This window comes from Carettochelys insculpta, chromosome 19 (genome assembly GCF_033958435.1).
Source record: "Carettochelys insculpta isolate YL-2023 chromosome 19, ASM3395843v1, whole genome shotgun sequence".
NCBI classification, from domain to species: domain Eukaryota; kingdom Metazoa; phylum Chordata; order Testudines; family Carettochelyidae; genus Carettochelys; species Carettochelys insculpta.
The window spans coordinates 11,744,060-11,765,530 of NC_134155.1; the positions used below are offsets into that span (position 1 = coordinate 11,744,060).

Consider the following 21,471-nt stretch of genomic DNA (forward strand, 5'->3'; position numbering starts at 1 on the left):
CTCAGTCAGGCCAGCATCATTCTGCTTCACAAGGCGGAAGTTTAGCCTATTCTGCTTACCACCAGTGGTTTCACTAGGGTTGGGTAAGGCCATTTGGCCAGCATGAGATTGGACAAGACAAAGGACTTTAGCAGACCAATCTTGTATGTAGCACGTTTATCCTAAATACAATTATAATCCCTTTGTGGGGCTAGAATTGGCGTTTCAGCACTAATAGGACGAGTGAAGGACCGGGGAAGGGGGTCATCTTTTGAAAGACCTCGTGGTATGACTCAGTGTATTTTGACCTTTGGGAAAGTGGTGAAGGAAAAACAGGAGGGTTTGGATCTCACCTGGATTCCAGTTTTGAGGGAGATCTCACGTAGAAGGGTGATTTTCTGGAGGTTATACACCTCGGCTGCCTGGTCAACATTCTCACTGCAAAAGAGCAAGGTGAGAGCACGGGGTAACTTTACGTTCAAGAGTATCCACCTAAGGTGTACCTGAAACACTCCTCCCAGTACAGTTAGGAGCTAATCAACAAAAAAGGTGGACTGAAACAACATCAGCAAGCAAGGAGCGTTCCTGTGAACGCCCCAGAAGGCTGGGTGTATCAGCACTGGTTTGTATCAGTCTTACATGCATCTTTCCCCTTCCCCCACTTCAAGTATTAGTGACAGAGCTATTCAACTATCTAATCAGGACTTAAATCTTGTGTGTTTTCCTGTTTTGAGAAAAGCTCTTATGCATTTGCAATGTCCGTTCACTGTTACTCCTCTTACATCGTCTACAAGCTCTTCATTACAGAGACTAGCTAAGATTTGTCCTTTGTTTTAGGAATATCCACAGACTTCACTCCTGCCAGCTCATGGCCATGAAATCTCTACTCCCCACTCCGCCTCTGCTCATCTCACACTGGTTTCTTGTCCCCACTCCTACCCTTCACACTGCCACCTCTGCAGCTTGGGCAGTCTGAATCAATCTCCTTGGGCATCACTGCCTCCTGCATTTGATCTCCTTTAAAATGTCATTGTAATCCTAATTCACTACCATAGCTGCCTGTTTCTCCTTGTCTCCTACTTTAGCCTTTTGAAAGTCAGAGTCCAACATGCGGCAGATTTTATATACCATGCAAGCACCGTTAGCAATAAAACTACTAATGTTTGGAGAAAGTAATTGGGCGGAAAGATGGGAGGGAAAGACAGATCATCCTACTTACCATTCAAGATTAAAATGAAAGTAGTTGTTTGCCTCAGAACAAATATTCTTCCATAGCTCCTGTGGGGTCATGCTGGCCCAGGCAGTGTTATCAGCATTTCCAAGATTCCTATTTTTCCTTTTCTTATTCTTCTTCTTGGAAGCCAGCTCATCAACTGGGAGATGGGCAACTGGATTCAGGAAGGAGCTCAAGAAGCAATTGAGGAAGTGACTGATGGCTGCCGACAAGCCTGACAGCTCCACACCCTGCAGCAAGAGACTGAAGTCAGTTGCGGAATCTTTTTTTTATGTTCCATATGCATCAACCTGACCCAACTCTAATGCAGATCCAGTCCCATCCAGATGGCAAATATCATGGTGCCTGACAGAGATAGATGGAAGGTCTGCAAGGACAGCGTGTCTCAGAACAACAAAATAAACATGCCTGAAGGGCCATGCAAAAAGTCACACACAGCTTTTATCAAATGTCAAAAGAGGGAAAATGAACAATTACTTGGGACCTGGAGACTATCATGTGGAATGCTTACAACAGATTTCTTTGCAGCTGGAATAGAGCCAAATGCATTGCTCTAGGTCCCAGAGTTCGTCTAATAAACAAGCATCTTCAGAGGTCAAAAGAACTACTAGTTTGCTTAAACAGAGTGTGTTACTGGCACAACAAGCTGTGATTTCAGTCAAAAAGCCTTCAGTGTAATCAGTGAAATTCTGGGGTACTAAACCATGAATGAAAGTCCTCTGGGATTGCTTCCTTCGAGCAGGAACTTGTTTTCTCATGTACCCAGATCTATACCTATATTAGGCCTAATGAGATTGCACTTCCAGTTGCTAGGCAACATCCACAAAGTAGCTAATGCAAAAAACAGATTTAAACAGCTTCTATTTCTGAAAAAAAAAAATGTTAATGAGAACATCACATGATACAAGTTCAGGCAGCCGCTCATACCTGAAGGTATGTCTTGAAGATGTGTTTGGCTGATCGAGTGATCAATTCGCTGATTCCAATTTTCTACCCAAAGGAATAAAGAGCAAGGACACAGAGTTAGTCAGCGGGAAAAACACACACACACGCCCACACATGGCAGAACTGGGCCTCAGAGGAACTGCCTAATCAATTACAAGTAATATATCTTTTCCATTCAATTGAGGGCCCCTCTGGGCCATTGCATGGCTCAAAAAACACAGACTTTGCTGGACCAGTTGACAGTGCCTTTTACCCCAAAGCACCTTATGGACCCTTAGAGCATCCATCCTCCCGAAGCATAATTAAAACACACACTTGTGAGTAAGACCTTCCACCAGCACTCCTCACAATCAAAGGCTTTGTCATTTCGTTTCAAAGCCCAGCTGTTTATTCTTACATGGCAGTCGATGGAATGCAATTAGCTGAGTTGGAATCTGGCCAGGCCCCCTTATCCCAGCAGCAGCCAAAATGAATCTGAAATCAAACCCAAACACTTACATATACATGGTCCAGCTGTGGGCGGGCAGGAGTCTTGGTGATGAAGTCAACGACTTTACCTAGGTAACGCATGTTGATACCCCTCTGGTGCATGGCCTCTGCCAGTGTTGCGCCATCCATTGGGAGCACAGTGTGGTCAAGGCAGTCTTTCACCTGCAGAGCACATGGAGCTTACGGGAAGGAGCCACTGACCAGAAAGGAAAGCACTGAGAGAACCAGACGTTCAAAAGTGCCCAGCACCTGTTTGCTATCACAGTCCTGGTTCCTGACAACTCATGCCCCAAAGAGATTCTCAGGAGTGTCTCACATCTGATAAAGATCTTCCCTCCTTCTGCCTGCAGTCAAGACAGACACACTGCATGCCCATGGCTGGAGAAGTCTGTCTCCTTTCACATTCCTCACAAGAGGCTGAGTAAAAGCTCCTGACCAGGCACGTTTGCATTCTGTTGCCTGATACAGCCCTGTTCTTCCCTTCTGTAGCCAGGAGAGGAAACCCACAGTTCCATGCTCTCCATAAATCTCAATGGACTGGACCAAGACAACAAGGATTGGGTGTGATTCGCGTTTCTACTGCTGGCAAATGGAAGCCATGAAGTACAACGAACAATGCAAATGTAAATGCGTCCCCTTGCGTTTTAAAGTTACCATTCCATATTGAGAATGGGTGGGAGGTATGCACACCACAATTCTAGCCACATTTATCAGCTAGTTCGCATCCCTACCAACCCAGTTGTGTAGTATTTTGAGCACTAGTTAAGTTGCTTACAGTAAAGAATTCCACCAAGAAAAAAAAATTGAGCCCTTGCCCATTTATTTGACTGATAGAAGGGGGAAGGGTTGACTTTTCTTTTAGAGTAGAGTTTTAGATCTTGAGAGTTCTGATGAATACTGAATCAGTGAAATGATGACATCAGAAGCATGTGAAAGCTAAGCAACTAATCCAGGAAAACCTTTTCATTCATTGTTTGTGTCCCTCTTTGTCAACTCCAGTGACTAATGAGCACTCTGGAGAAAAGGGAATTTGCAGACTCACCATTTCTACCCTTCAGTCACAGCATAAACCACACCCACAAGTACATGCCCCCACACCAAGTCCACCTCAGAAAAATGCTTTCAGAGAAACACCAGCCTGGTCTCTGCAGATATTCTTACATTAAAAATCACAAAAAGACATCTTAAAACAAAATCAGCCCCTTTGCAGGCCTTTCATTTCTAGCAAAAAGAAACAGGGCACAAACCCAATTAGTTGTTGGATTGGGGGTTGTTTTTTCTTTAAAGGTCACCATCAGTACTAGCAGGGTGAGTGTGCAGAGTATTTTCTCTGTTGTGTACAGTGTATTTCTTAGCGCACTGTAGCGCTGCACCGCCACAGCTTTCTCTCTGCCATCGTAAGTTGTTATTCAGACGTTCCTGTCTGCAGACACGACATGGTCAGTGCCTCCATGGCATGGATCTGAACAATCTCCTGCTCTGGCTGCAATACTTATTGGGGTGATCCAATAGGTCTGTTTCATTTGCAATTTCCATAATACTGTAAGTAAAGGAAGATTATTTTACAGCTTCAGAAAATGGTAGTATGGTGAAGTTTGTGATAGGAGGAATTGAAGCTACATACAAGGAACATATTTGACAGTAAGGGCAACTGATGGCATTCCCAAGGGAATCTAATCACTAGTCTAGCAGAGTCAAATCTGGGAAAGATTATACAGGAAGATATCCAGGATGTCAAGGGTCAGGCTGCGTGACTCGTGTGGCTTTGTCCGCTACATGGCATTTATCAGCTCCATCTCTTACCAAAGAACAAGATTTCTTTGTTCTGTGGCACATTTTTCCTTCTAAAGAAGGAGCTTTGAAAACAAACCCCCTCTCTCCTTGCACTGCCAGAGACGTTCGCGTTGTTCTTTGTGCTTCACAACTTCCATCTGCCAGCACTAGAATCCACCCATTGTTTGTGATGAGAAATAACTGCACAGCTGCATTGACTGGCCAGATCGATGGAGGAGATCAGCACAACTCCCAATTCCTTACCAAGCCTGGGATTTGGCATGACAGTAAGAAAGCAGCAGCATCCTTCAATAACTGCTTCTGATCCCGCACTTCCTCCTTGCTCGACTCTGGGAAACGAACACCTAGGAGGGAAATGGAAGAGCTGAGAAATGGACAGAAGAAACCCTGAATTCATAAAATACATCCACAAGACCAGGTGGCGATAGATGTGCACCCATACAGCAACAGCTGGTGGAGCAGGGGGCAGTGCTGTGCAGGAAAGAGGCAGACAGCACGAAAGCAGGGACGGAGGGTAAGGGTCTGTGGCTCCACAGGTCAAGGCTCACCAGAGAAAGGAGAAGGGGGACTAGGCAGGGCCAGTACTTGGCCACTCCTGCAGGGAGATTTAGGATGAAACCTCTTGCATCCTTTCCCCGCTGGCTGTGCTGGGGCCTGCCCTGGTTCCCCTCCCCGACTTGGCAGCTGGGCAAAGGCAGAGAGCCCTGCACAGGAATCTGCTCCGGTATCCACACCAGTCTCCATGGCTGTGAAGCGGATATACACGGCTCTACTCATAGGTCAGGCCAGCATTTTTCACACTAGCAGTGTCTGGGGCCTAACAGCAGGAGACAGCTCAGTCCTACATGGGATCTCTCAGGCACGACAAAAAGGACACCACATCTCTGCCTGGCCTGGAGAACTGCCCCAGGCCTATCAGCGAGAACACAAAGGGAGTTCAGACCTGTGGACACCACTATGCTCCAAACAGTCCCACGGCCACTGCTCTGAGCCCCTACCTGGCGAGAAGATATCCGGGTTAAAGCGGATGTCAAAGGAAGTGTTGCTGATAGAGCCCACGGCTCGGCAGGCGTTTTGAATCACCTCTCTGCTTTTGGGATCTACTGGGTAAGGAAGGAGACAAAGTTGGTACAGCATTAGGTAAAAGTAATGCAGATTCTACAGCCAGCCATGGGCAGACATTAAGAGGCAAGTTTCATTATGTACTAGTGATGTCACTGCACTGCTCTGTAAAGGGACATGTAAAGGATTTGGCTGTGCACTATTGCTAGGGTACAGACAGAGACCACGAACCCCAGGACAGGGACATAGGAGAATGCATCTGAAAAAAAAAAAAAAAAATCTCCGGGACTTTAAGTTGGGGGCACAATTCCTATTGATTTTGGGTGGGATTCAGGTGCTTTGCCCTTTATCCCCACTGCAGATACCTGCCCAAGCACACAACAACTATGGCAAAGAGATTCCTAATGAAAGCAACAGGATTTTCCTCCTGCAGTTCTGGGGGACCACTTCTGTTGAACTGTTTGATCCTGTGCTTTGCTGTGGTGCTGTCTCAGACCTGAAGAAGAGCTCTGTCTAGCTCAGAAGTCTGCCTCTCTCCCCGCAGGAGGAGTGCGGCCAATGAAGATATTACCCCCACCACCTCGCCTCTCTCGTTTTTGGTGGCGAGGAAAACACCTGAGGCAACATGGTTTAGTGGCCTTACCATGATACAGACTAGAGACATGCACATTCCGGTCCCAGCGCTGACAGTTTCACTGTGTTGCAGGGCTAATGCCTGCCCAGGCATACCACGGGGATGGATATATGTACTAGTGCTTGAAGAGTGCCACTAAAGCCCTAATGCTGAAGGGGGTGGTGGGAGAAAGCCGGGTGTTCCAGGCTGAGTGATGGCAAACAGGCATTTATTGTGAGCCACCTACTTGAAGCCATTCCGATTAGTGACCCAATCAAAAGCCACGGATTAAAGCAAGGCCCTTTTTTCGTGCGTGGGGAGCGGGTACCTGTTCCATCATCAGATGCAATGGTCTCTGCTAGCTCCTTCACCTCATCTAATCCAGTCACATTCTCCTCCATTTTACCATCATCTGATTCTGATTTCTCGCTTCCCCCTGTTCCGTTCTCTACCGAAGCCCCGGTTTCCAGCAAGCCAGAGGATTCCTGCTTGGTGGCCTTCTCCTGCATCAGCTGCAGAGCAGCCAGTTTCATGAATAAGAGATACCTATGGGACAGAAAGGGAGACAGCTAAGTCAACACAACACTCAGAAAATAACCCCAATGAGCTAGACTACCAGAGGGGGGTGATCATCCAAAAGCCTCGCTCCTTCTCTAATAGACAAGATCACAGTGGCTACAGACGGACACTGATCCCTGCAAGGGCATGTTAACAGTCCACATCTCAGAGTGGAGCAGTACAGCGTTTGATCAGACCATACCCCAGCCCACTGACTGGGTGCATTCACTACTAGCGTTTGGGTCGCTCCATTGTCCGTCAGCATACCCAGAAATTAACTCCCTGCAGTTGGTGTTTTGCTGTCTGCAGCTAGCCACAGGGATAGGAGTCCAGGGACTCCCTCGATCCCCAATATCTGATCTCAAAACGTCCAGGAGCCCCAGGCTGCTACAAGTGCAGCAGTGGCACTTACCTAAGACCCTAACAGTTGGAGTTTTACCTACTTTACATAGGCAATGGCCAGCAAGACCCTGCAGTCATGCCAGCCTCAGGTAGCTGGCCTGGCATGGCTGCAGCCAAGCAGGTAAGGATGCATCAGCGCAGGGCTGGCAGCATTGTAGGGAATACCAAGCAGCAGCAGGAACTGGGGCTGGTGATTCAGCAGCTGGGGCTGCTCCTGAAGTCAGCTCTCCAGCAGTGTCTCAGTGCAGGCACCAGGAGAGGGCAGTGCCGTTCAAGACAGCAAGTGAAATCTAGAACTGACTATCTCGCAGGCCGCCAGGAAGATGGCAGCGAGTTAACCTGCATCACATGGCAGCCCAGGGAGTTCCCAGCCTTTTGCAATTGCAACAGGATATGGAGTTCTTGTTCAGTCCCTCCACTAAGCAGCATGGCACACCAAGCAGTGGCTACGGCCCACCCTGGAGAGCAGTTGCCACAGTTCCCGTATGGGTACATAACCCTTTCTTGACTCTAAGGGGCTCAGTTAGCCTCTAGCAGCCTTGGAGTTCCTCAGAAGGCTAACATCCAGGAGCAGCACCACTCATTACCTGAACAGTGAATGTACAGCTCTGCAACTCTGGGGAAAAGGAGAAAGAACTGGAGATTTAAAACCAAGACAACCTTCCCACATCCCCATAACCCAGTCAGGAGTCCTGCTGGTTTCACCACTCACTAATTAAATTCTTATAACTGCATCTATGGCACTGGGGAGGAAAAAATAATTGGCTACCCTGTAATGGACATTTTGCTGCAATTCTGCCATGTCTTGAACAATGCCACATGCATTCTGGCCTCTGTTGATGTTCCTCAGCAGTGGGAGGGAAGTCTGCGCAGCTCACCTGTGCTCTACAAATGCGTCCACCAGCTCCTGCCTGAGGCAGCAAAGCTTGTGTCGATGCTGCTTGGGGAATCCCATCTTCTTACATTCTTCCGGCATCTCCTCCCCTTCGATGGGCAAAAAGTTCAGGTCGGGGGGGAAGGTGCGGAGCAGGTCAAGGATGTAGTGGCGCCCATCATTGCCGATGATGCCTTTACACTCCACAGATGAGCACAACTCCACCTCCTCGTTCTTGTCATTCAGAACTTTGTGCTTCTGGATCTTGAGGGGCCGGCTGGTCTTCTCCAGCAGCTCCAGGTACTTGGGGTGAGAGACAACAGTCTTGCCGAAATCTATCGACCCATAGATGACACTCTGTTCCTGCTCTCGTTCCAAGATCCCTGGAATAATGGACTGTGCTGTCACCCTGTAACCCCTGTAATCCACCACCACAGTTCCCAATGTGTACAGCCCCTCCACGTCCACCGCGTTATAGGTCCGCACCCCGTTGAGGTCATTGGTGGGTGCCACATAGGCAGCAACGTCCCCCCCAAAGTCCTTGTAGTGGTCACGAACATCAAAGCCCAGGCTGAAGAAAATGTTGTTCCAGATGAACATCTGCATCTTGGTCTCCTCACTGGGATTGATGGCCATGACATTCCCATCGATGACAGCCATGGCTCCTCTGGTGGCAGCTGCCGTGAAGTCACTGTGGACCTGTGTGTTGGAGGGAAGGGAAGCATGAAGGCAGGGGAGAGAGCTGCTCACTACCCACGTAGTCCCAGCACCTGCTCTCGGTTCTACCTGCCGTCTCCTCACAATTGTCCAGGGCAAAGAGTCAGGTTGGATGGTTTTCACCCTCTTGGGCCTGGCTAATACTCAAGACGCCAAATATCTGACAGACTCGGACCAGTTTCTTCAGCTTGGCCACTTGTGGTGCTACAACAGGATGGTACCTAACCAGCAGGACCTGATCAGGGGCTCTCTCTAACCTATCCAATGTACTGAACTGTCCTTGCCCCAGCCTGGTCAAAGCTAGGCTGTGTGGCGTGAAGCAATGGCACTGGGCTGGGAGGAGCCTGTCTCCCTCCTGGCAATGTGAGCAGAGCAGGAGAATGTTTGTTTCTCTCCTATCATGTTGGATGAGATGAAGACAAAGCTCCTGACCTGCATCTGAGAAGCCTCCAGCAAAGTATCTGTGCTGATAAAGTTTAACCCACAAAGCCCGAGCGAAGCTGTCAGTCAACCCAGGGTACGTCTCAAGTTGGACGAGATTGGATTACCTCCGAATCCAATTCCTCCTCTCTCCCACCTGCAGATTACCTTGAAAATGGCTCGTTCTCTCAGCAGCCTCTCTGGCAGATTCTTGCGCGATAGCTCTCGTGTGGTCTGTAACTCCTCATTCCAGTCTCTGGTCTGAAAGGGGCAATCCTCAGGTCAAGCTGGGCAAGGAGGGGAAGTCCGTTCTTACAGTTAAGGCTACAAGTCTTTCAGGGAGGTTGCACACGTCATGTGACTTCCAGTGACCAACATGACTTCAGCCAGCAACAACCAGGACATCGGGGTAATCCCAGAACTCCTGGCTGCCACAGGTGGTAGGGTGGCCTCAAAGCTCAGGGATACTCTGGAGCTGCCAGATGCCAGGCCCCCTGTAGCTCTCAGGGCCACAGGAAGGACGCCCCCACAGGTGGTGAGAACCCCCATGGATCCAAGCAGAACCACAGCTGCCCAGCTGCTAGGAATGCAAGGTTGCAGGATCCCCCTATCTCCCCATTTTGTCAGATATTTTTAGTAGAAGTCATGGATAGCTCTTGGACTTTCATGAATTTTTCTTTGTTGCCCACGACTCATCTGTGACTTTTACTAAAAACATCCATGACAAAAATCTTAGCTTCACTTTCAGTTTGCAGAAATCTCCCCAACTCCACTCGCTGAGCAGAAAGACAAAGGAAGTCTGAGCTACACGGCACTTTCAAGGAAACTTAGCAGCCGCAACAGGATCTCAAAATTCATTTAAACAGCCAGCCAGCACAGATCTTCCATTGTCTCAGTTACCCAGTGCAGCTTAGCAGGAATATCAGAGGGCTTGATGTGATGGGATGCTGCATTTAATTAGCCAGATGACTCAGGTTTAATTACATGCCAAATGGGCAAAGAACCAACATTTCCCCATCCTAGGAACTTTCAACATTATTAGGGCCAAGCTATCAAGCTCTGTGGCTCTAACCCCTAACGGCTATTTCAAGAGAAGCACTCAGAGCTGTTTTCTGAAGGAGAACCAGCCAGTCATTCAGGTCCTGATCCCACAAGGAGTTCTACTGAAGCTTAATTTTGTGCCCCTAAAGTAGTTTCACTGACTTCTTTGAGATTACTCCAAGTGAGCAAAGTTGAACATGGGTCTTTGCAAGATCAGGGCCCGAACCTCAAAAACCCCTCCACATGCTGCAAAAGCTACTTCTCAGGAGAGGTCAATGTACAGGACCAAGTGATGATATAACAGAGAGAACATTTTACCAGGTGGAAAGACAGGAGGCAAATGTAGCTGTTAGGGATGGCTGCTGGGCTGCCATGAGTCCTGGCTTTAGGAGACACCTTGCACCAGCACTTGCTACTTCATGCCTCTGTCCCTCCTTCTGCAAGATGAGGATGTTACTTCTCCCCCTCCATCACCTGGATGCTGGGAGATTGTTATTCCTTGGCAAGCAATTGTCAGTTCTCTCTATGAAACGCTCTAACAGCGTCATTACTGCCCACAGCAGTACAGAGGACTGCCAAATATACCTGTCCAGGTATGTGCTCTTCATAGCCCAACCTTGACGTATAAGCATCTTCTGCCCTCACGCAGTCCATGGCATGCTCTGCCTGTGGTGCCGTCCAGCTGTATACCTGGAAGGGGGTGGCTATCCTTTCAAAGGGATGTCTCTGAACCCTATGGCAGGAGTTCACAGCTGTCAGATTATGTCCACTCGAGGGGGCTTTAGATCTGGAAAACACAATAAAGCTTCCCACCCCCCCCCAATTCCCAAACAAAAGCCCATCAAGAACTAACATCTGTCCTACCAAGGGACCACAACCCTCTTGACAAAGGTCATCTGATCTAGATCAGTGCTCAGAACTGGACACATCATTAGAAGCACAGCGTTAGCCTGGAGAATAAACTGGATACATCCGATTCTGTCTTGTTCTTGGAACCCATCTAGCTTTGTACACAGAAAACTCTCCGTGATGCTTCCCTCCCACTACCCCACGTACAGCTGTGTGAATTCAACCCAGCTCCACACATTGGCACTAGGCTCACATGGATTGTGGTTATAAAAACATAGCGCATCTGCCAGTGAAGCGGAACAGCAAGCTTCACCTAATGGCCTTTCGTGTAGCTTCTCTGCTCACAGCAGGTGCCAGACTTGCATCTGTCCTCATTTCTGGCTCAACAGGCACCAGACTAATCATTTTTTAAATGGCCAGATAGTCACAGTGGCAGGCTGCAGGCCACGGCTAATTTCCAGCTTTCGTATGGTGTCACTTTCATCTCCTTAATGAGAACAGAGGCAGGATTTTTGAAAGCTGCGTAATGCGGCTGTCAATTTATATCCTGCCGAGCCCAGGCAGTTCATTAAGTGGACTCTCCACAGAGTGACAGGTTTTGTTTGGAAGCAAAAAAAGGGGGCCCCTGGTGCAAGGACAGGGTTATAAAACAATGAGTGTGTGTAATAAAGAATGAAAGTTACACCCAAATACAGGAAATTCACATGCATGTGTGCTTGCAGGTTTGTAAGGAGCAAGAGAGTCTTTATTTTAAGAAAAATCACTCTCTGGTATTTTTCCTCATACGATACTGGTTTTAGTCTTATTTCTTCATGCCCATGCAGGAACATCCACTGATAATGGCCAGCAAAGACTGCTACAGACTCAGTAATCTTTTACATTAACTCTTTGGTGCCTGGGCTAGGCATGCCAGTCACAATACTTGCTTCAGGTCAAGCAAACAACTGTAGATTCTTGAGTGCATTTCTTCATCCAATCCCACCCTCACTGGAGGTTAATGACCCCCTGCCCCGAAAAAGGATGCCTCTTTCCCATCCATTCTCAGGCACCCAACCTTGAACACAGGCATAGATGTTTGATTTCTGCCCAGTGCAGTGACAGGGAACTTAAGCGTTCCAGCTACAAATTAGCATTGCATCACATGGAAAACTTATTCCCCTCTTGATTTATGCAGCAACCATTCATGCCAATAGGTACACATACTCTCCATGTGGGTTGGCTACGGTTTCTGGAAAAACTACCCAGGGGATTAGGTCTCAGGACACCTGGATTCCAGGTCTCTCTCTGTCATTCTCTTCCTGAGAAAAATTACTTCAGCACTGCACCTCAGCTTCCCCATCTGACACAAGGATTTTACTTTCTACCTCAGAGATACCAGGAGGTTGAAGAATTTATAAAAAGCTTGGAGTTCCTTGCTACAAAAATGCAAAGTTTCAACTAACTGCCACAAAGCATTCCCCAGCTCTGTATGAAACATGTTGTGGTCAACATCTGGCTTTGAGATAGTACCATCCAATCCTCTAGACAGCAAGCCAAATGTCTGAGCCTCACACTAAGGAATTTCACCAATCAGAACACCCCAGGCAGCTAAACGTGGAAATGCTGCTGCTACCGTTTCTTCTGCAGAGCTGAGAAGTTTTTTTTGAAGGTCGGGCTGATCTGGTTAAGGAGTTCCACCAGGGAGTGACTGAGAAAACTGGGATTGGCAGGTTTAGGGTTGAAAGTGTATGCAGTCGACCTGCAAAGAGAAAGACGCTCTTGTTGAGGCAGAGATACACATACCACACTCTTGCCAAGATAAGGCGCAGCATTTCAGCAGCTTTTAATTTACACACTATAGGAAGTGACTCAGGATGGGGGTGGAAGAAAAAGAAAAAAACCACAAGATGTGCAAAACAGGAGAACTTTGTGACTTATTCTCTACCTGTCAGATGGGCTGTGTAACAGGCTCATTTGAGAACCATCTAGTCCCACCACTTAAACCATAATCAGCATTCTTAAGTCTGCAGCGTGATAGATGGGGAAACAAATATTGGCTGGAAATCAGTCTACCCATCATCAGGTAAGTGGTAAGGGAGTTTTCCTTTCCCAGCTTAGAAGGGTGGATTCCACACAGCAGGTCTTCTCCAGAGTTCTAATCACAGACATCTCATCTCTCAGTTGGGAAGACTCTCCCCTCTACCTACTCATTGTCTCACAGCAGTTGCTTTTTTGAAAATGTCTTTCATGGAACATTCAGACAAGAAATAATGCTAGAAATGAGATGGTGCAACGAACTGGATCTCTCCACAGTTCACCAACAATTGGTCTGCAGGCCACAATCTGGGAAACCCCAATAAGGAGTAAATCATTTTAAAAGTGGGCCACTGCATCTGCCTTCTAATGGCCTAAACCAGGGGCCTGCAACCTGCAGCTCTTTAAGGCATTCTTTGTGGATCCTGACACTATAATTGCAAAGTAAAGAAACTAAAAACCTCTCCTGATTATTTCTGATAAATGGTGAACATCCTGCAGTAAATATGTATCACATTACAAATCAATGTGGGCGCTGTTCTGAACATGGGGTTACGAAAAGTACAGTTTGCCATTATTAAGGACCATTTCATATTCCTGTACATTGCGGCTCTTGAGGCTTTTGCCAAACTAAGAAAAAAGGCTTTTCTTGCTGTGTTGATTGCTGACCCCTGGCCTAAATGCAGACTCTTTACTCCTGGAAGTTAAGTTATGCACAGACTTAAATCCTCATCTTCCTAGCTAGATTGTGACCAGGTCTACAGACCACCAGTAAAAGCTTCTTTTCAATTATTTCTTCTGGGAGCTGGCTTTGCACTGGTTTCAGTGGCTCACTCTCATTCTGAAGAAGAACAAGACATAGAAACACACAGCTTGTATGTGGCCTTAATGAAGGGCTTTTGCTTCTATTTTTGAGTTCAGTTTCCTCCATGACCTTTACAATCTTCCAGCCCATCTGTCAGAGTTGCCACAGAGATTAGCTAGCCTTGCAAATTCAATTCACCTACAGCAAGTACACCCAAATCAGATCATTTATCATTTGCATTAAGGTAGCACCTAGGAGCCGTAATCACAGACCTCATTCTTTAACACCATCTACAGTCAAGATATAGTTGGGAAGTCAAACCTATACTGGGCTAGCAAATTGCTAGATTTTGCTAGGCTGAGGTAGACCAATGCTCCATGGCATAAGGTGACCACTACAGGGGTCAGGAAGGAACCGTCTTCCATTCAAACAGGGCTGCGCAACTCACTTGGAGCATAGAGGGAAGTGTTAACTACTGCTGAGGAAGAACAGTCTGTCCCAGAAGGGCAGCTCAGGATCTTGCATAAATACTGAATGATACAGGTTTTCCCTGCCTGGTCCAGCACCCTCAGAACCTAACCAGTCCTGAGCAAGGGGATTTACCACACCAGGGGAGATCAGTGCCGCCCCCTCTGCTGCCACCGGCAGGGTGGCTCTGGAAGCCCATGGCAAGGGGCCAGGAGTGCCAGCCTGTGGGAGCACAAGCCGCCATGCTGCCACCCTGCCTCTTTCCCCCAAATATCCCCCTCATCCCTTCTCCTCCTCCTCCCTCCCCGAGCTTGAGCAGGGCCAATGAGTTCTTTGCAGCACTCCAGAAGGGTGGGGGAGGAGTTACCGAGCCATGGAGACGAAGAGGCACTTTGTTCTAAGACACCTAAGGCAAACCCGCTATTTTGGGGAGGCAGCGGAGAGTCGTAGTTACTCACTGATTGAGATAAAATCCTCTGGTGGACACGGTGATACTAACGTGTCGATCCTCCACAGTGATGACGTACAGGTACATGAGGTCTCCGTGCATCTTCCGGTTGCCAGGTGGGGGGTTCCAGCCACTCATGGTCAAGACTTTTAGGCACTGCAAAGGCTGGGAAGCAGACACCATGCGCACTCCTGTCAGTCCGGACCTCAAGTTTCAGAACACACTTCCTACAGTGAGAATGCACACGCTCTCCAAGTGCAAGCTCCCACTCACTCACACGCTCTCCCACCCACCATCCCCAGTTCCAGGGACAGTGCTCGCCAAGTTACCAGTCCTGGAAGGGCAGGCCCACAAAGCACTTTGCAAGTCTTTTCAACTGCTTGCATCTCCCTCCAGAAGTGACCCCAGCCGTTTGGTCTCTTGGAACTACAATGTAGCAACTGTCCGTGACCGACTGACTGCTGCTCCCTTCTCCCACTCTGCCATGAGCATTCTAGCGGAAAGTGGCTTTTACTAAACACTGAGGCTGGAGGTTGGGAGTTAGACATTTACCTCCCATTGCAAGTCATCTTTGGCACTGCTGGAAGCCTTTTGGCACCTGACTCCTTTTAAAGGTTACTTATGCCTTCTAAGCTACTGTATCCAGAAACAACAATACCCACCTTTCCCACACACTTTGATTTTTAAACCAGTAAACATCCATGTCCCTATACAGACACTAACAGAATAAAGCTTCCATCAATAATCAGAAAGGTACAGACAGGCAACATAAGAAAAATACTGCTTTAGAACCAAATTAGAATTTGATACAAGGCTACTTGGTTGGTGTATTTTGACATGATGGTGAGATGGGACAGTGCACATCTCACACCAGGGATCAGAGCGTAGGTTCTGTCCACAGCTGGGGAGCAGGCCCTCCCTGGCTTCGGAAGGGATAAAGCATGGATTTCTGGATGCAATGGTTCGCAAGGCAGCAGCTGCTAAAGCAGTGCTGGAGTGCAAGTGGGGAGAAATGCAAAGCACCAGTGTTCCTAGATTAAAGCAATTTGGAGTCCCAATCTCCTAGAATTTGCCAGGGGTAGAAAGAAAAGCTCTCCCTCCACCCTTTCAAGATAATAGGTCACTGCTATAAACTAACCCGCCTATCCCGTGTCACCCATATGCAAAATACTGGACCTTAAACTGTATGCCTTTGGCCTAGCAGCGCTAGCTAGTCAGGCACTGCTCCAGGACTCAACAGAGCAAGTCCCAAAGGTCACAACAGTGTAACTTGCAATCCCTGAATGTGTCCCTTCAAGAGCAGTCCCGATAGCCATCTTCAAAGATGTAAGAGAACGTTACCTTCCAGTCTCTGTTCTGGGGCTGGAGGGCACAGAGGGGTCGCTCTTTGCCACCAGGCAGGATATGTTCAGGTGGGGTGCAGTCAATTTGTTCCAGCTCAGTGCCCTTCTTCTTCCGTTTCCCACTGTCTAAACAGACAGATAGACAGACAGATCAGGGCTGAACGGTGACAGCCGGGCAGCACACAGCACAGAATATTCCACGTGGGAGTCAACTGCTTGCATCTCCCTCCAGAAGTGACCCCAGCCGTTTGGTCTCTTGGAACTACAATGTAGCAACCGTCCATGACCAACTGACTGCTGCTCCCTTCTCCCACCCCGCCATGAGCATTCTAGCGGAAAGTGGCTTTTAGTAAACACTGAGGCTGGAGGTTGGGAGTTAGACATTTACCTCCCATTGCAAGTCATCTTTGGCACTGCTGGAAGCCTTTTGGCACCTGACTCCTTTTAAAGGTTACTTATGCCTTCTAAGCTACTGTATCCAGAAACAACAATACCCACCTTTCCCACACACTTTGATTTTTAAACCAGTAAACATCCATGTCACTATACAGACACTCACAGAACAAAGCTTCCATCAATAATCAGAAAGGTACAGACAGGCAACGTAAGAAAAATACTGCTTTAGAACCAATTAGAATTTGATACAAGGCTACTTGGTCGGTGTATTTTGACATGATGGTGAAAATTTGTAGTTCCATTTCTAAAAAGCTTTACCTTTTTGAATCTCAGGGTCTACCATCATTAAGTAATCACATCTGACCACCTTGTAATTTCATAAATTAAATTTGATAAAGTAATTAAAAAAATTAAAAATAAACATTGATAAGATCAGTTCAAGTTATATTAAAAAAACAAACAAACAATCAAATTCTGCCACACCTCAACAGAATTGCAGCCCGACCAGCTCTGCACCCCTGGGTTCAAGCACTTCCCGACTCAATCAGAGCAGCTGGGTGTTCCACACATCTGAAATTCAGGTCACTCAGGACGACGCCCAGGTACAAACTTGGTATCCTAATTCTGGGACCAGTTTTTGAAAGTCCTGGCCACTATTTGAATACAGACACAGACCCCACTGGACCTCCCCGCTGCACACTGTCACATAAGAACCTGGGAAAGAGCCTCAGGGTATATCTGAAATTACTGGAGGATGGACCCAGTCAGGGTCGCTCTTCTGAGGTTTGATGTAGCATGCCTTGTGGGGGAAGTGCTAAATTGAACCACCTGGGCTCAAGCGTTGACCCCTGTACTCCTCATTTTCACAAGATGTAAGGGAGGTCGATGGGAGAGTTTCTCCTGTTGTCCTTCCTCCTGTGAGGATGGCCTGATAAGTCGACCTTACATAAGTCAATTCCAGCTACACAGTTGCCCTTCCTGGAATGGCATATCTAGAATAGACTTTCAGGTCTCGTGTAGACTTGCCCTCAGGCTATGCCCTGAGGGGTTAATAGGCCTTCACATTATAAGGGGGCAAACGGACCCACCCGAGAGAGGAAAGATAGTCCAGGGCTTAGAGCAACAGCCTCATTCCAGAAGAGCTCTGTTCAACTCCTGCTCCAACTTGAACACCCTGTGAGAGGCTGACCTATTCACAGAATCCTAGAGTTGGAAGGGACCTCAGGAGGTCATTGAGTCCAGCCCCCTGTCTAAAGCAGGATCAGCCCCAACTAAACCATCCCAGCCAGGACTTAAAAACCTCCAGGGATGGAGATTACCTCTCCTGATAACGCATTCCAGTGCTTAACCTCTGTATGCTTCAGCTTCCATCTGCCCAAGGCGGGGTAGAACAGCACTGCTTTACCTCACTGAGTCCCGTGAGGATAAACATTAAGGCGTGTGAGCCACCCACGTACTGCAGGCATGGGATCCACATGAGCAGCTCAGACAGAATACCAAGGAGGTTAAGTGCCTGCAGCCAGTGGCAGAACCAGGAAGTGCTGTCAGGACTCCTGGCTTCCCAGCCTCCACCTCATCACCTAACACTCCTTTCCTAATGTAAATTACTGTTGAGAGTTTTCACCCCAGGCCCCACCGATATGAGACATCCATATATTAGCACTTTAACCAGTGAGGAAGGCAGTGTGATGGAACAGCTGTGTTTTCTACCACAGCAGACAGCCTTGTCACACCCGAGAATCCTCCTGTCCTGTACCTCCTAGGTCTCCTTCTGTGAAGACACTCAGGAACGAGAGCGAATTGCAGTCCACGCCATTGAAAGCATCTGACGGGTCAAGGCTTTTCAGGAGATCCCGAATGTGACGCACATGTATCCTGGCTTCCCGTACCGTGTAGGGCTCTGATCAGCAGAAGGGAAAGAGAGTCTCAATCTCACAACAGTTTACTCCCTTAGCACCCATCGTGGCTAACAAAGGTCTCTACACACTAATGCCAAAGGACAGCCGCAAGGGATTCACTTCATTTTATAGCCATCCTTGTGCCTAATGTGCTTGTCCTTATTGACAAGTGTCAGGAGTAGCTGAATTAGTCTGTATCTTCAAAAACGAGGAATCCTGTGGCACCTTATAAACTAACATTTTGGAGCATAAGCTTTTATGGTCTTTGCCCTATTAGTCTATAAAGTGCCACAGGACTACTACTTGTCCTTATTGAGGGACTCATCCAAGCATGAACAGCAAAAGGCAACTTTACATCACTTCCCACTTGTCCGAGGCTGTGACAAGGCCTCTCTGCCTGTGTGAATGTCTCACATGGCACCGTACCTAATCACTCAGCTGTCTGGGCTTTAGCTGGGCAGAAAGTAAAGCCCATGAGTCCAAACTCCAATCACCAGGTTGCTGAAAAGATGCCACACACACAGTTGGACACATCACCACTCTAGTTGCTGTGTTCTGCCCTAGGAATAAGGGGCAGCCACAAAGTGGCATTTTTCCCTGGATATGTGGTATGTTTGGCAGAGATGAAACCCACCTGACAAAGATGTACCCCCGACTGTGCAGTGACTGCCCACCTTCATATGATCAACCTCACCTTTAAGGGATGCTACCTAGGAGTCAGTAGTTTGCAGTTACTCAACCCTTCACCTGTAGGCTAATGGTACAAACCCAGCTCAGACTGGGGGAACGAGAGGAATGACTCCTCCTGATGGATGTTTCGTGGTCGATGTGGGTGAGTTCATTTCCAGTCCAGCCCCCAACCACAGAGAGGGATCATATTACAAAAACTACTTCCACTACTGACATTTTTGGGGTCTCAGAGTGAATGCTCCATAAGGGATTCTGGGATTGGTCTTTACACACGAGGGCTGAGGCCAGGAGACAGCAGTGGGGCTGGAAAGGGCCCCTGCCTCATAAGTACCTGGTCCTCACCTACACCAGGCCTGTAGGAAGACAATCCAGAGTTTTCATTCTCCTATCCCTCAGACTGTCCCCACCCCACTCCTTCCCCCCGTTTACGGAACGTGCCTTCAACCACTTTCAGCACCGACCCCTCCTGCAGCCCTTCAATGGTTTTCAGCTCAGCGAAGTTATCCAAGACATTCCCATCCAGCTGCAGAGAGAAGCAGGTTCGGTGGCAGGTGTCCTCTCTGTCCATCAGCACTTGGTGGATCTCCTGCACCATCTCTTGGGGCGAGACCTTTAAACACAAAATCAAACCAGTGACACTCTCAGCTCCCCCTCCTTCCCATCCCTGTGCCAAACAGTAACCGGAAAGGACGTGAATGATTGGGCAGTGGGGGGTTTAGACAGGTCTCTGTCATCCTCGCTACCAATGCAACATAACAGCAAGTTACTAGGTTTTACTGTTTCCAGGGATGTCTCCACAGTGAGCGCTGGCACCGAGCACAGCTCTGTAGTGGGGTTCTTAGTTCTACAGCCTGGTCTCTCCATGGCTGGCCCCAGGTGATGGCTTTAAGCACTCCTGTAGACCTCTACACTCTTAGGACCTTGGAGAAGGAGGGTTTAAGCTTCCCTCTTGGACTCGGTGAAGGGGACAAACATTCCCACATTGTATTTCTACCCCTCCAGCCCCACAACAGCATCAGCCGAAGTGGTTCTGCTGCATGGAACCATGGAGAACAGGCCCATCACGGCTTAAGGCACAGGGCGTTCACAGCTGGAAGGCTGGACAAAAGTCTAACAGGATTAAGCATTTAGGGCCAGGTTTTGAAGGATGCCAGTGGCTAAATGGATCATTAGGGATCCAGATTATTTCCCCTTCTAATTTGCCTTGCATGCCCAATGCTGGGTTAGGTGTGCACAGCCACGCAGCATTGCATGGGGAAATTCAGCCCTGCATGTGTGCAACTTCAGCACCAGCAAAAAGCTCTGGCTTGTGCAACAGGCTCACCGAGTCTTCTCTCTAACGTTCCTGCCACCTTTCAAACATCATTCAGGCCATTCTCAGGCTTTGCAGACATAAGCCACTGCAAGGAGCACAGCCTGTTATTATTAGCCTATTGCACCTAACAGCCAAAAAGGAATTAAGGGAAAAAGGAGATTGCCTGAGATTCGCCTGGTCGCGCCGGGGAAATCATTTAACCCCATTTGCTGCCAGTTGCAGGTAGTTACAGCTTCCTGACCATTAGCAGCTCAGATGCCTTCGGAAAAAAAAGCTCCCCCCAGGCAGTTTGCAGTCAAGGATGGTGCCAAAGTGTAGCAGCAGCAGCTGAGCATGTTAAAGCCCATCCTGAGCGGCTGGGATAGACACTTGTCCATGAGTCACATGCTTGGATGTTCAGCCTAGCTCGCATAACACGAAGAAGGTTCTGTAACTCCTCTGCCCTTCAAGCAGAAAGCAGAACTCACCTGAACACTCCATCAGAGAGCCATCTGGCGCACAGCCCAGCACTGTCCCAGAAGCCCCCACCTAGGGAAATGCTCGGCCTGCCTCAAGGCTCAAAGCCAGACACTATGGATTATCGTCCCTCTCGTGGGAGAGAGCAGGGGCACCTCCTTTACAGAGACCACCTAGGCCACTAGGGACTGCCCCCACTTTTCACAGCCTCCTTTGCTTTGGCTGGAGCAAGGCAGAGGAGCCCTCCCCGCCTCACAGAAACACTCAGCTCCAGTCCTCATCACTACCATGGCTGGCAGGTGAGCATGGAGCACCTAAGCAGCCCTGCTGCTCAACCTGACTTTGCCTCCCACGAGCTCACGTTTCCTCTCCAAGCTCAGGACCTTGGATCCTGAAGGATTTTTCAGGTTGGATCCCACTGTTCAGAGCTGGAAAAGCAACGTCGCCGGGCCAGAATAAGCATGGTGGAGCATGAACGGAGAGGGAAGGGAAAGCAAATCTGAGGAATGCTCGGGGCAGCCCTGCCCTACAAGGCAAAGGCAAAGCCACTGCCCGCACCGACAGATGGAAGGTGTGGTATTTGGAAGGCAAACAGCTGGTGCAACCGCCAAATGGCAGAGAGAAAGGCACACTGCTGTAGGTGTGCAGCCACATCTCCCCAG

General features: G+C 48.4%; 1 protein-coding gene across 3 annotated transcripts in view; it reads right to left on the reverse strand.

Annotated features, from left to right (window-relative positions):
* Positions 1-21,471, reverse strand: part of CLUH (CLUH binding protein of NUMT mRNA) — a 65,139-nt gene that overhangs the window by 13,000 nt on the left and 30,668 nt on the right. For 2 of the 3 annotated variants that reach the window (XM_075013338.1, XM_075013336.1), the window contains exons 3-17: positions 19,477-19,648; positions 18,207-18,350; positions 16,053-16,180; positions 14,722-14,876; positions 12,590-12,715; positions 10,714-10,861; positions 9,256-9,348; positions 7,955-8,649; positions 6,445-6,662; positions 5,440-5,544; positions 4,685-4,785; positions 2,657-2,809; positions 2,141-2,203; positions 1,199-1,443; positions 333-417 (exon numbers count right to left, since the gene is read on the reverse strand). In XM_075013338.1, coding sequence (XP_074869439.1) covers positions 333-417; positions 1,199-1,443; positions 2,141-2,203; positions 2,657-2,809; positions 4,685-4,785; positions 5,440-5,544; positions 6,445-6,662; positions 7,955-8,649; positions 9,256-9,348; positions 10,714-10,861; positions 12,590-12,715; positions 14,722-14,876; positions 16,053-16,180; positions 18,207-18,350; positions 19,477-19,648 — 2,631 coding nt within the window. The remainder of the gene's footprint in view (positions 1-332; positions 418-1,198; positions 1,444-2,140; positions 2,204-2,656; positions 2,810-4,684; positions 4,786-5,439; positions 5,545-6,444; positions 6,663-7,954; positions 8,650-9,255; positions 9,349-10,713; positions 10,862-12,589; positions 12,716-14,721; positions 14,877-16,052; positions 16,181-18,206; positions 18,351-19,476; positions 19,649-21,471) is intronic. The other variant, XM_075013337.1, reaches the window with a different exon arrangement.